Raw genomic sequence first — 14,303 nt, 5'->3', positions numbered from 1 at the left:
GAGACTGATTCTCTCCTCGTTACCCCCCTGCGTCTCCTTGGCCAGGGAGATGGTGGCTTCCCTGAATAGCCCGGACCCTAATGGTCGGCTATCCAGAGCGTGTACCGGGAAAGGTCTAACCACAGGAATAATGGAGATCCCTAAACTAAGGGCGAACGCTCTGTTTATAAAATTCCCAGCTGTGCCTGAATCGACGAGCGCCTTATGCTGGGAATGCGGGGAAAACTCAGGAAAACAAACATGTACAAACAGGTGGACAACAGAGGACTCTGGATGAGAGTGGTGCATACTCACCTGGGGTGACGCCAGAGTGCCCTGCCTGCTGCCTCGAGTCCACCAGTTGGTCAAAAGTGATGGTGGCATCCCTGCAGGTCAACTCCCATCGGACGTCGTCGCGCAGGCTGCATCGGTAGTGGTCGATGAGGGCCCTGTCGTTCCATCCTGCTCCGGTGGCCAAGGTCTGGAATTCCAGGGCAAACTCCTGGGCGCTCCTCGTGCCCTGCCTCAAGTGGAAGAGCCATTCCCCCACCACTCTTCCTTCGGGCGAATGGTCGAAGACGGCCCGGAAGCAACGGGTGAACTCCTCGAAGTGGTCCCACGCCGCGTCTCCTTCCCCCCACATGGCGTTTGCCCACTCCAGAGCTCTCCCCAAGAGGCATGAGACGAGGGCGGACACTCTCTCCTTTCCCGAGGGAGCTGGGTGAACGGTGGCCAGGTATAGGTCCAGTTGCAAGTGGAACCCCTCGCACTGTGCTGCCGTCCCATCATACTCCCTGGGAAGGGAGAGAGGAATCCCACTGGAACTGGATCCGAACGGGACGCGTAGAGGTAACCCCGGTTGTACTGGTCGAGGTGCTGGAGAGACTTCCTGTCTCTCCCAGCGGTCCATGGTCTGGACAACGCAATCCATCATGGCACCGAGCTGATGCAGCATTGCCAAGTGCTCCTCGACTCCTCTGACCTGGGTACCTGCTCCTGCGAACTCTGTCAAGGGTGTGTGTACTGGTGGCGAAGTCAGGTGCAGGAGAGCAGAGGGTTTTGAACAGGCGCACACTTTATTCAGGCTAGAGTGAACAAACAGATGGACGCAAACTGCGTCAAAACCTCCAGAAAAAAAGGCAAAAGTGCAAAGCGCGAAAAAACACTCACCAAAGCTAATGTACTAAATGAACATACAACGTGCACAAACACGGAACATGGAAACATAGCCTGGCGCGCCACAATAACCACATAACAATAAACAATTTCACACAAAGACACGGAGGGGAACAGAGGAGTAAATACATGCAGTGTGATTAGGGAATGAAAACCAGGTGTGCAGGGAACAAGACAAAACAAATGGAACAATGAAAAATGGAGCGGCGATGGCTAGAAAGTTGGTGGCGTCGACAGCCGAACACCGCCAGAACAAGGAGAGGAGCCGACTTTGGCGGAAGTCGTGACAACCTAACCAACGTACACCTTCCGAACTGCAGAGTAAATCAGCACTCATCACTACTACACATAATGGCACACCTGCAGAGGCTGGGCATTTTGCCAAGCTATCTTTATGGGAGTAAAATGGCCAGATTTTCTAGAGGCATTTACAAAACAAACCCACTCAACTGTAAATTGTTTTGCATCATCACGTATTGTACCATGTAGTTTACCATATTTTTCCATATACTGTCCCATTCTCCAGGCCTGTGTGTCCGTTGGTTTATGAAACCTGTGGGTTTACATCAACTGAGGCATATTAAATTATGATTTGTCTAATTAATCCACTGGGGGAATTATTTAAAAAAATAATATATATATATACATATGCTAAATGGCTAAGCACAGACAGGGCTATGCAAGAGAACACTCAGGATGTTATCTTGTCTTAAACAAGGTCTGGGTTTGTGAGATACCATGTTTCTCTGGATCTCAGTGACCAAATCTTAATGAAATCTTATCATAGCCCTTTTACATACTGTACCTTCACAGAGGTGAAAATAGTGAAGACAGCTGTTTGGCAATCATCAGTAACAGTAAAAATTATGCACAGCTGTGGAAAGACAAAATGTGGAAAGACACTCCTGTCACCTTTGTGGCATAACAAACCAAAGACATGGTACACCAGGGGTGAGTTGTGTTTAGATCACACTGTGGCATCTGATTGGACTGTGGATATTGAGCTCAGAGATGAGAGCGATAGACTGACATGGGCAGCCCTGTAGCCTGAGAGCACATTGATCCAGAGGCCTAGTGGTGGTTTACTTGGCAGGATGCCCTGGTACTGCCTGAGGAGGTAAAGATTCATAGTATATCTGAAAAGACTCAAATGAACCCGATAGCTAACAAAAACATCCAAAAGAAAGAGGGGGGGGGGGATACTGCCAATTTAAGCATTACCTTGAACCTACAGTAGTATTCCTTTGTGTTGCTCTAAGGTGCCTTACAGATTGTTTGATGTTGAATTAGTGAGAGATTAGTTAGGAAGCACTAATTAGTGTGCCCCTATAACAAACTGATATGTAATCATCTACATTACCTACATCTTTCCTCAGTAAGTCATCAGCAGCATTAGCAGTCAATATACACTGAGTTTACAAAACAGTAGGAACACCTGCTCTTTCCATGACATAGTTTGACTGAACAGGTGAAAACTATGATCCTTATTGATGTCACTTGTTAAATCCACTTCAATCAGTGTAGATGAAGGGGAATATTTTTAAGCCTTGAGACAATTGAGACATGGATTGTGTATGTGTGCCATTCAGAGAGTGAATGGGCAAGACAACATATTTTTTAACTCAATATTAGGAAGGTGTTCTTAATGTTATGTACGCTCAGTGTAGATTAGCTACTGTATGTGGATATGAGTGAGCTGCTACCAACCAAAAACCTCACAGGCATATATCACAGACATTATCTATAAGTAGAGTTTGATAATACTGTGGCAACGACACCTAAACAGTGTTGAGTAGCTGGAAGTCCTGCTCTCAGTCTATCAAGTCTACAAGGTGAGCACAGCAGGGGGACATGTTGCTGGAAAACTCTCTTTTCCCAGCCACTCGCTTTATGGCCATGATCTGGCTTAAGATAGAGTAGCTTAATTTCCCCCGGGGCTGCTATTGCTGAAGACTCAACAAGGCATATGTTACACATTAGCCCAGAATCACATCCATGTGCATAATAAGTCTGAGTGCTTACGTAGCAACATGCTCAGCACTACATGAATGTATAGACAGCTGGCAGATGTCTGTGAAGTTATTTTGGTAAAGGTGAGAGATCTATTGTAAGTTATACAGTGGGGAGAACAAGTATTTGAAACACTGCCGATTTTGCAGGTTTTCCTTCTTACAAAGCATGTAGAGGTCTGTAATTTTTATCATAGGTACACTTCAACTGTGAGAGACGGAATCTAAAATCCAGAAAATCACATTGTATGATTTTTAAGTAATTCATTTACATTTTATTGCATGACATAAGTATTTGATACATCAGAAAAGCAGAACTTAATATTTGGTACAGAAACCTTTGTTTGCAATTACAGAGATCATACGTTTCCTGTAGTTCTTGACCAGGTTTGCACACACTGCAGCAGGGATTTTGGCCCACTCCTTCCTCCATACAGACCTTCTCCAGATCCTTCAGGTTTCGGGGCTGTCGCTGGGCAATACGGACTTTCAGCTCCTTCCAAATATTTGCTATTGGGTTCAGGTCTGGAGACTGGCTAGGCCACTCCAGGACCTTGAGATGCTTCTTACGGAGCCACTCCTTAGTTGCCCTGGCTGTGTGTTTCCGGTCGTTGTCATGCTGGAAGACCCAGCCACGACCCATCTTCAATGCTCTTACTGAGGGAAGGAGGTTGTTGGCCAAGATCTCGTGATACATGGCCCCATCCATCCTCCCCTCTATACGGTGCAGTCGTCCTGTCCCCTTTGCACAAAAGCATCCCTAAAGAATGATGTTTCCACCTCCATGCTTCACGGTTGGGATGGTGTTTTTGGGGTTGTCCTCATCCTTCTTCTTCCTCCAAACACGGCGAGTGGAGTTTAGACCAAAAATCTCTATTTTTGTCTCATCAGACCACATGACCTTCTCCCATTCCTCCTCTGGATCATCCAGACGGTCATTGGCAAACTTCAGATGGGCCTGGACATGCGCTGGCTTGAGCAGGGGACCTTGTGTGCGCTGCAGGATTTTAATCCATGACGGCGTAGTGTGTTACTAATGGTTTTCTTTGAGACTGTGGTCTCAGCTCTCTTCAGGTCATTGACCAGGTCCTGCCGTGTAGTTCTGGGCTGATCCCTCACCTTCCGCATGATCATTGATGCCCCACGAGGTGAAATCTTGCATGGAGCCCCAGACCGAGGGTGATTGACCGTCATCTTGAACTTCTTCCATTTTCTAATAATTGCGCCAACAGTTGTTGCCTTCTCACCAAGCTGCTTGCCTATTGTCCTGTAGCCCATCCCAGCCTTGTGCAGGTCTACAATTTTATCCCTGATGTCTTTACACAGCTCTCTGGTCTTGGCCATTGTGGAGAGGTTGGAGTCTGTTTGATTGAGTGTGTGGACAGGTGTCTTTTATACAGGTAACCAGTTCAAACAGGTACAGTTAATACAGGTAATGAGTGGAGAACAGGAGGGCTTCTTAAAGAAAAACTAACAGGTCTGTGAGAGCCGGAATTCTTACTGGTTGGTAGGTGATCAAATACTTATGTCATGCAATAAAATGCAAATTAATTACTTAAAAATCATACAATGTGATTTTCTGGATTTTTCTTTTAGATTCCGTCTCTCACAGTTGAAGTGTATCTATGATAAAAAATTACAGACCTCTACATGCTTTGTAAGTAGGAAAACCTGCAAAATCGGCAGTGTATCAAATACTTGTTCTCCCCACTGTATATATATTTTTTCATTCTCTAGATTATTTAAAATAGAAAGCTTCAAAGTGGCCTTAACATTGACTAAGGTGCAGACATTCATTGTGACCTGATCTGGTGTGAAGGAGTCGCTTGGCCTGTACAAACACTGCAAATGTTTTAGCCATGGTTGGTTTTTAACCCTCCACACACACACAGTCCTCTCCGTTTGGTCACATATTATCTTTGAATGCCAGAGACCAATGCAAAAAGACTTGTCAATCTTCCTATATATTTTTCTCCTCTCTCTTTCATCCTTATTTCTCTATGGTTTTATTGAGGTGCCAGTCATCCAGGACAGGATGACATGGCTCAGTTGGATATGTAAATAAAACCAGGGACTATGGACTCAAGGGAACCTGCCCCTGATCGCAGTTCAATAACCCCCGCCATAGACACTCCACCTGGCTGTCAATGCAGAGGGGAGAATGGAGAGAGGAGAAGGGAGAGTGCACAGAGAATAGTGCTGAAGGGAGAAGAAATGGTGCACAGGGGAGAGGAGCAGGGAAGGAGAGTGCACAGAGAATAGAAGGTAGAGGGGTTATAGGGGAATGGGAGGAGAGAAGGGAGCAAGGAGTTGGGAGAGTGAAGAGAGGTTTTGACTGAAAGGATGGGGGTGGGGTTACGCTCCCCCCATTGGGGACACAATGTCACATGTTATGCCTTCCAGAAACCTCCAGAGAACCTTCACCAGGTAGTAATCACCAGGGTCTGCAACAGGCAGTCATGGATCAGTGGGTAGAGTGGGACACACACACACACACACACACACAAACAGCTCGCGTGGGTTAGTGTGATACTGTATTACTAAGAATGCACTCCTCCCTCTCCCCAGACAGGCTTGCTCGGTGTGCTAGGTTCCCCAAAATTCCCGCTCCACTATAAGCACTGCCTCCCTCCTTTGCTGAGGCTAGCACACCTACGCATGCACTCACCGCTCACCCTTGATGAATGGGTCAGGGATTACAAAACGAATCCGCTGAGATCTTTAGTGTGGCCGAGTGTTGTATCGCATGTACCAATGCAAAAAATGAGATAGCATTGGGAATCACGCGAGCTCAAGCTTCAATGAATGCGACCAAGGACTACGCAAACTCGCGCCAGTCCCCATCCCCCACTCCCAACCCCCCATCCACCTCAGGTGCACCAGAAATAAAGGCACATATAACAAGATCCATGGCGCGCACATATCCCACACTACATTTATAGGCAAGGTTGAATATAGCCTACTGACTTTTGTTTTTTATCAAACAAGTGTTCCTGCAAAACCCTACATAAAATAATTCCCCCACTCCTATTCTCCATGCAACAAGTTCTGTGCAGAAATGGAACCCTATCTCTCCATGCTTAATGTGTGAAAAAATCTGTTCAAAGTGTATGTGGATTTCAGAGCACAGGGAAAAAAGTTACATCTTTGTATAATTCAAACTGAAGAGCGCATACGCATTGCATACACACACTGCTTTCAGGGCTGATTAATTGGATATGATTGACCGGTGCATTAATACCTGAGTCCGTGTAGCGTGGTCTGGCGAGGTCCCGGAAATGGTAAATGAAATCCAGACAGTTCTCATTCTGTACTTCCCCTTTAGAGCACAGATCAGACAGTAGTTCTAGTGCTTTTTGACAAATCTCGTCCTCTCTGTCGCCAGGCATTTCCCACCAGCATCCTTCTGAATGGAGGGGCTCCTATGGCACCACCACACCACCCCGCCCACCAGAGAGTCGACTAGCCCCCGCAGAATCACACTAATCCTCCCGGCAGAGAGTCAACTGAAGCCCCAGTAGCAGTGCACCACTCCAGCCGATGCGAAGTCACCAACACCCCGCAGCTCAGCACCACTCTGGCTGTCTGAAAAACCAACCAGGGTAGCGGAGGAGGAACAGGTAAGTATACTAGGTCAAAAAAACATCATATTCCTTTATTTCTTTCCAAACGTCGGCATCCCTTTTCGAGTGTGTAGTATTCAATTTTGGGGTTTCCCCATCAAAGTAGCATATCGTACAATTTAGCCACAGGTTGAATGTCCGATCACTCACAGGCTATGAGGCACCATGCGCTGTCCACACTCAATTGGTGCTGAAAAAGTGCATGCGCTCTCTCGATGTGTGAATGACCGGCGCTGCGCAGCCGGTCTCTCAATTCACCATCAACACAATGAGCGAGCGTGATCCCGATTCTCCACGGTTCGAAGCGCTCCGCTTAGTAACGGCGCTGTCAACACTAAACCCCCAATGCTCTCTTTGCGCCGAGACCCCTGGGCTGGTATCCAAATGCACGTCAAGAGTTACGCCCAAGTGGGTTTCCATACAACTGGCCCTGAAAACAAACTAATTAGTGGTGTTGACTGTGCACGTTGTTTAGTAGTAAGTGCCTGTTTTCTGCTACTGCAGAATTTTTATTGCTTTTCTCAGTTATGTTCTATGCTGTTCTGTTTATTGCTTTGGACATGTTAGAGAGAGTGCAACATAATAGTGGCCAGGTAGGATTGTTGTTCTACCTATTTATCTTGGGATATACAGTATGTCAATGCCATTAAGGGCTGCATGGTGAGGCTGGTTGATAACTAATTCTATTGTAGATTTGCACAATTGATCAGTAAGCACCTCTTTTATTGTGCAGTCAATTTAATAATTTCTCAGTCCATTTCAGTGATTGACAGGCACTGTATTAACCATGTGGAAATGTGTGTGTGTGTGTGTGTGTGTGTGTGTGTGTGTGTGTGTGTGTGCGTGTGTGTGTGCATACATGTACAGTATATGTATTTGATCTATAGATCTAAAGACGGAACTATAGGGGAATTGAGGTATATGTAATACATTCCTGTCTAACCCTTGTCCAGACAGTTTTGTAAAGATGAATGAAAACAGCCTGTGCACCAAATAGTTATTTAGGCAGCACAGTGGAGCTAAAGCTACCAGTCCCATAGAGCCTTATACAGGAGTAGAATCAGACTCCATAATGAATGAGAGCAAACCCTTTCCATGCCGGAGGGCAGGATTACCTCATAAAGAGCAACACATTAAATAAAGCTTAGCACCATTGGACACATGTTAACATGTTTTCGGCGCTTTGGTATTATATTCACTTATCAACCATTGATCCAAAATATATGTTTAATGTGAAATATAATGAGTACATTGGTTTAATCACCAAAACACAACATAATGATATCTTCTCAATGTCATTATTTTAACAACCAGTTCATTCAAAAGCAAAACTTTGAAGATAAATTGCCCTTTGGATGTAATATTGTAACGATCATTCTCCTCCTCTTCGTCCGAAGAGGAGGAGTAGGGATTGGTCCAAAGCGCAGCGTGATAGTTATTTGACATAATGATGTTTATTAAAGTAAAGACGAAACACGAAAACACTTCAACAAACTGCAAAACAAATAAACGATGTAGACAGACCTGGACTTGAGAACTTACAAATACGAAGAACGCACGAACAGGAACAGACTACATACACGAACGACAAACCGAAACAGTCCTGTGTGGTGCAACATACACAGACACGGAAGACAACCACCCACAACAAACAATGTGAAACAACCTACCCATATATGGTTCTCAATCAGAGGAAAACGTCAACCACCTGCCTCTGATTGAGAGCCATACAAGGTCAATTAACACTGACACTTAACATAGAACAAACAACACAGACTGCCCACCCAGCTCACGTCCTGACCCACTAAACACAACTATACAAAAGGAAAACAAGGTCAGGAACGTGACAAATATGCTACATTACAGTACATTCCACTGTTTTCACATTAGACAATACACTTCCACTACTCATTAAAATGTACTAAACATAAAATGTACATTTCTATCCCATGTGTGTCAATGGTGTGACCATTGAAGACCTCTTTACAATGTAATCAAATGAAACAAATTAAAGAAACCTAGTGTTTTTCAGGCATTAGTTTGTATCAAGCCTGTATTGAGCATTTAAAATAGGTTGTCATTGAAATCACAGTAAATATCCTCATTGTTCATGCACCTGGGGAAAAACCTTTTGGCATGGTGAATCCAAGCCTAAAATACTGTAGGTCTGGATTTAAGTCATTGCATGTCTCATCCATGGCCTGAATGAGGGTGTTACTCTCATGGGATGGCAATCATACATCTTCCATTGTAAACATGTATTGTAGTGGTCTTGTGTGTGGCTCAGTTGACGAGAGCATGGCATTAGCAACACCAGAGTTGTGGGTTAGATTCCCACTGGGGACCCATACAAAAAGTTTAAAATGTCTGCTGTGTAAATGGCATAGAGTGTCATTCCATTCTATTTTTCTCTATTTTTGCATATTTTTTTATGCTGAATGTTATCAGAGCTTCAACCAAACCTAATATTAAATAAATGGAACCTGAGTTTACAAATAACAACAACAAAAAATGGATACATATTTTATTTATTTAATTAACAAAGTTATGGAACATATAATTCCCCTGTGAGAAAAAGTAATTACCCCCTTACACTCAATATCTGTTTTTTCCCCCTATTGTGTTATTGACTGTATGTTTGTTTATCCCATGTGTAACTCTGTGTTGTTGTTAGTGTCGCACTGCTTTGCTTTATCTTGGCCAGGTCGCAGTTGCAAATGAGAACTTGTTCTCAACTGGCGTACCTGGTTAAATAAAGGTGAAATAAATAAATATTTAAAAAAATAACTGGTTGTGCCACCTCTAGCTGCAATGACTGCAACCAAATGCTTCCTGTAGTTGTTGATCAGTCTCCCACAACACTGTGGACGGGAGAGAAGAGGATAGAGTAGAAGGGAGAGGGGAGCAAGGAGATGGGAGAGTGAAGAGAGGTTTTGACTGAAAGGATGGGGGTGGGGTTATGGGCCACATCTTGTACCATTCCTCAATCAGGGGCATGTGAGAAATGCATAAGGTTGGGTTATTAGATCAAGCTCAGGCCATTGGGGTCACAATATGTCACATTTTATGCCTTCCAGAAATGCATGCCGCACTGCTTTAACTCAGTGACATGTTGGGGTTTTTAAGCATGAACTGCTCGTTTCAAGTCCCTCAACAACATCAGAATTGGGATTAGATCTGGACTTTGACAAGTCCATTCCAAAACTTCCAATTTGTTGCTTTTTAACAATTGTCATGTAGTCTTGATTGCGCTTCAGCTCATAGACGGATGGCCTGACATTCTCCTGTAGAATTCACTGATACTGAGCATAATTCATAAGTCGTGAAGGTCCTGAGGCAGCAAAGCATCTCCAAACCATCACACATGCTTGACCGTTGGTATGAAGTTCTTACTGTGGAATGCAGTGTTTGGTTTTCACCAGACATAATGGAACCCATCTCGTCCAAAAAGTTAACTCAAGTTTGCCAAAAAAAGCACCTGGAAGCACCTGGATGATCATCAAGACACTTGGAAGAATGTTCTATGGACAGATGAGTCAAAAGTATAACTTTGTGGACGACATGGACAATGCAATTTTAGTAAATCAGTATAACCCCCCCCTACTTTACAGACATTTTCTTTATGTAGTTTTTAAAATCTGTATTAGACAAACCAGAATTTGATCAAATCTACAGGTTTACCAAATGTTTAAGTAATCAGCAATTAAAAGCAGTCGGATTAAGTAATAGTAAAATGTATTTTAACAAAAGAGAATATAATCATATCAAAAGTAATGTGATCACTGCATTGTGAAAAGCAATTACTTTCAATTAACATGTATTGGAATGTGAAACATGTATTTCTAGGTAAAAAATGAACTATGATTTTGTGTATTCTACTTTGGCAATTGAAATTGTGCTTAGAGTTTTGAAACAACTGCCTTTTTGATGATCTGTTTTGAGTTTTGTACGAAGAGTGAAAATTGCACCAAAGGGCAAAAGAAATTGTGTATTCATTCAGTGAAATCATAGAGGTCTTTGTTTCGTATGATTCATTTGAAGAGGAACCAGGGTTTGGTTATTCCCATGATCCAAGTGTATTTTAAAACATTTAACCTTTATTTATCTAGGCAAGTCAGTTAAGAATACATTCTTATTTACAATAACAGCCTAGGAACTGTGGGTTAAGTGCCTTGTTCAGGGGCAGAATGACAGAAGGACCTTGTCAGCTCAGGGATTTGATCTTGCAACCTTTCGGTTCCTAGACCAGCGCTCTCACCACTAGGCTAACTGCCGCCACAAAGTTTCAATGGAACATTGTCATATTCAGTGCATTCGAAAGTACTCAGACCCTTTGACTTTTTCCACATTTTGTGGAAATACCCCATAATTGCACAGCAAAAACAGGCTTATACATGTTTTATCAAAAATGTACGTAAGTATTCAGACACTTTACCAGGTTGGATGGGGATTGTTGCTGCACAGCTATTTTCAGGTCTCTCCAGAGATGTTTGATCGGGTTCAAGTCCGGGCTCTGGTTGAGCCACTCAAGGAGATTCAGAGACTTGTCCCGAAGCCATTCCTGCATTGTCTTGACTGTGTGCTCAGGGTCTTCGTCCTTTTTGAAGGTGAACCTTCACCCCAGTCTGAGGTCCTGTGCACTGGAGCAGGTTTTCATCAAGGATCTCTCTGTACTTTGCTCCATTCTTCTTTCCCTCGATCCTGACTAGTCTCCCAGTCCCTGCCACTGAAAAACATCCCCACAGCATGATGCTGCCACCACCATGCTTCACCGTAGAGATGGTGCCAGGTTTCCTTCAGACGTGACGTTCGGCATTCAGGCCAAAGAGTTGAGAATCTTGTTTCACATAATCTGAGTCCTTTAGGTGCCTTTTGGCAAACTCCAAGCGGGCTGTCATGTGCATTTTACTGAGGAATGGCTTCCGTCTGGCCACTCTACCATAAAGGCCTGATTGGTGGAGTGCTGCAGAGATGGTTGTCATTCTAGAAGGTTCTCCCATCTCCACAGAAGAACTCTGGAGCTCATCCAGAGGTGGACGCCAATCCAGTTGTAGAAACATCAAGGATGATCATGAGCTCAATTTCGAGTCTGAATATCTATCTTAAAAAAGCTTCTTAGGGATAGCCATGATCCTTAAGGTATTTCTGTTTTTTAAATACATTTGCAAGAATTTCAAAAAACCTGTTTTCGCTTTGTCATTGTGTGTAGATTGTTTTCCCCCCATCAAACTATTTAATGAATTTTAGAATAAGGCTGCAACGTAACAAATTGTGGAAAAAGTCAAGGGGTCTAAATACTTTCAGAATGCACCGTACATACAGCACATGCAGTATACTAAGCCACTGTAATAATTTGGTTCGAACCTAGGTCACCACCAAGGTATAATCTTTTTTTTTAAATATGATCTACAGTATGTGCAATAATTTCTCATGCAACAGCACATCAAACAAGTCTTCTACATCACAGGAAGGGAGAGAAACCACATCTTTAGTGAGGTTGCTGGGAGATGAAGGAAGACATGATGAAACAGTACACAGTATAGGAAGCATATACAGCACTAATTTGGCTTCCACTTCTGACACAGTGTCTTTGTAGGTTGCCTTTGTTATACATAATGTGCTGCGAAGAAACAACTATGCTGACCAACACCAGTATGAAAACACGGTTGATAGGAAAAAAATGACTATCAGGTATGTCAGTTACTTTGAACCGAACGATTAGGGGATCCAATCATAACCTACATCAGACTAGACAGAATGATCAGGGGGTCCAATCATAACCTACATCAGACTAGACTGAATGATCAGGGGGTCCAATCATAACCTACATCAGACTAGACTGAGTGATCAGGGGGTCCAATCATAGCCTACATCAGACTAGACTGAATGATCAGGGGGTCCAATCATAACCTACATCAGACTAGACTGAATGATCAGGGGGTCCAATCATAGCCTACATCAGAACAGACTGAATGATCAGTGGGTCCAATCATAACATACATCAGACTAGACTGAATGATCAGGGGGTCCAATCATAATCTACATGTACATCAGACTAGACTGAGTGATCAGGAGGTCCAATCATAGCCTACATCAGACTAGACTGAATGATCAGGGGGTCCAATCATAACCTACATCAGACTAGACTGAGAGATCAGGGGGTCCAATCATAGCCTACATCAGAACAGACTGAATGATCAGGGGTCCAATTATAACCTACATGTACATCAGAACAGACTGAGAGATCAGGGGGTCCAATCATAGCCTACATCAGACTAGACTGAATGATCAGGGGTCCAATTATAACCTACATGTACATCAGAACAGACTGAATGATCAGGGGGTCCAATCATAGCCTACATCAGACTAGACTGAATGATCAGGGGGTCCAATCATAGCCTACATCAGACTAGACTGAATGATCAGGGGGTCCAATCATAGCCTACATCAGACTAGACTGAGAGATCAGGGGGTCCAATCATAGCCTACATCAGACTAGACTGAATGATCAGGGGGTCCAATCATAACCTACATCAGACTAGACTGAATGATCAGGGGGTCCAATCATAGCCTACATCAGACTAGACTGAGAGATCAGGGGGTCCAATCATAACCTACATCAGACTAGACTGAGTGATCAGGGGGTCCAATCATAATCTACATGTACATCAGACTAGACTGAATGATCAGGGGGTCCAATCATAGCCTACATCAGAACAGACTGAATGATCAGGGGGTCCAATCATAACCTACATCAGACTAGACTGAGTGATCAGGAGGTCCAATCATAGCCTATTAGAAGAAAAAGAAACACACACCCATTTAGGCGAGGTGCTGGCTAGCGGAGTAGAAACGTTAAAAATAAAGGAGAGCCGCACACTCTAGGAGCTCAGATGCAAAAATGTAATTACCAACGTTTCGACAGCCAAGCTGTTTTCATCAGGGTATAATCACAAACACTGCGGGATGACTCGTTTATATAGTGTCAAAAGACACACAGGTGACTGTAATCATGGCCAAGAGTGGCCTAATATCATTGGTTAATTCTCAAATATTAAAATGGCATACAAAGAGCAGCATACAAAAAACAAATGGATACCATACGATCATAGATTCATTTTATACTACACAAGCTTACAAACAATTACAATGGCAAACAATAATCACAAGAATGGCTTCAGATCAAAGTCTACGTTGAGACCGAAGGGAGCAAGGGTCTTTAAATTAAAGATCCAGGCAGCCTCTCGTTTTAACAATAAATTATCAAGGTCACCCCCTCTCCTAGGGAGGGTGACATGTTCGATGCCAATATAACGCAGAGACGAAATCGAGTGGCCTGCCTCCATAAAGTGGGCTGTAACTGGGTAAGTCAAGTTTATGCACCTAATGGTGCTACGATGCTCTGAGATTTAATTCGCGCTTTGTTTTACCCACATAATTTTTACCACAAGGACAAGTTATAAGATAAATAACTGCCTTAGTGGAGCACGTAATAACACCTTTGATTGGGATCGAT

At 43.6% G+C, this 14,303-nt stretch overlaps 1 protein-coding gene across 2 annotated transcripts in view; it reads right to left on the bottom strand.

Annotated features, from left to right (window-relative positions):
- The window catches only part of LOC129834715 (synaptotagmin-9-like), a 41,698-nt gene extending 34,553 nt beyond the window's left edge, over positions 1–7,145 (bottom strand). Inside the window, exon 1 of one of the 2 annotated variants that reach the window (XM_055899951.1) lies at positions 6,406–7,145. In XM_055899951.1, coding sequence (XP_055755926.1) covers positions 6,406–6,553 — 148 coding nt within the window. In that variant the 5' untranslated portion in view covers positions 6,554–7,145. Of the gene's footprint in view, positions 1–294; positions 1,709–6,405 lie in introns of those variants that run through there. The other variant, XM_055899950.1, reaches the window with a different exon arrangement.
- Between the last annotated feature and the right edge of the window lie 7,158 nt (positions 7,146–14,303).

The sequence above is a fragment of the Salvelinus fontinalis genome, chromosome 35, assembly GCF_029448725.1.
Source record: "Salvelinus fontinalis isolate EN_2023a chromosome 35, ASM2944872v1, whole genome shotgun sequence".
Classification (NCBI taxonomy): domain Eukaryota; kingdom Metazoa; phylum Chordata; class Actinopteri; order Salmoniformes; family Salmonidae; genus Salvelinus; species Salvelinus fontinalis.
Note: the sequence above shows the minus strand (reverse complement) of the source record. Positions and strands in the feature narration are given on the sequence as shown.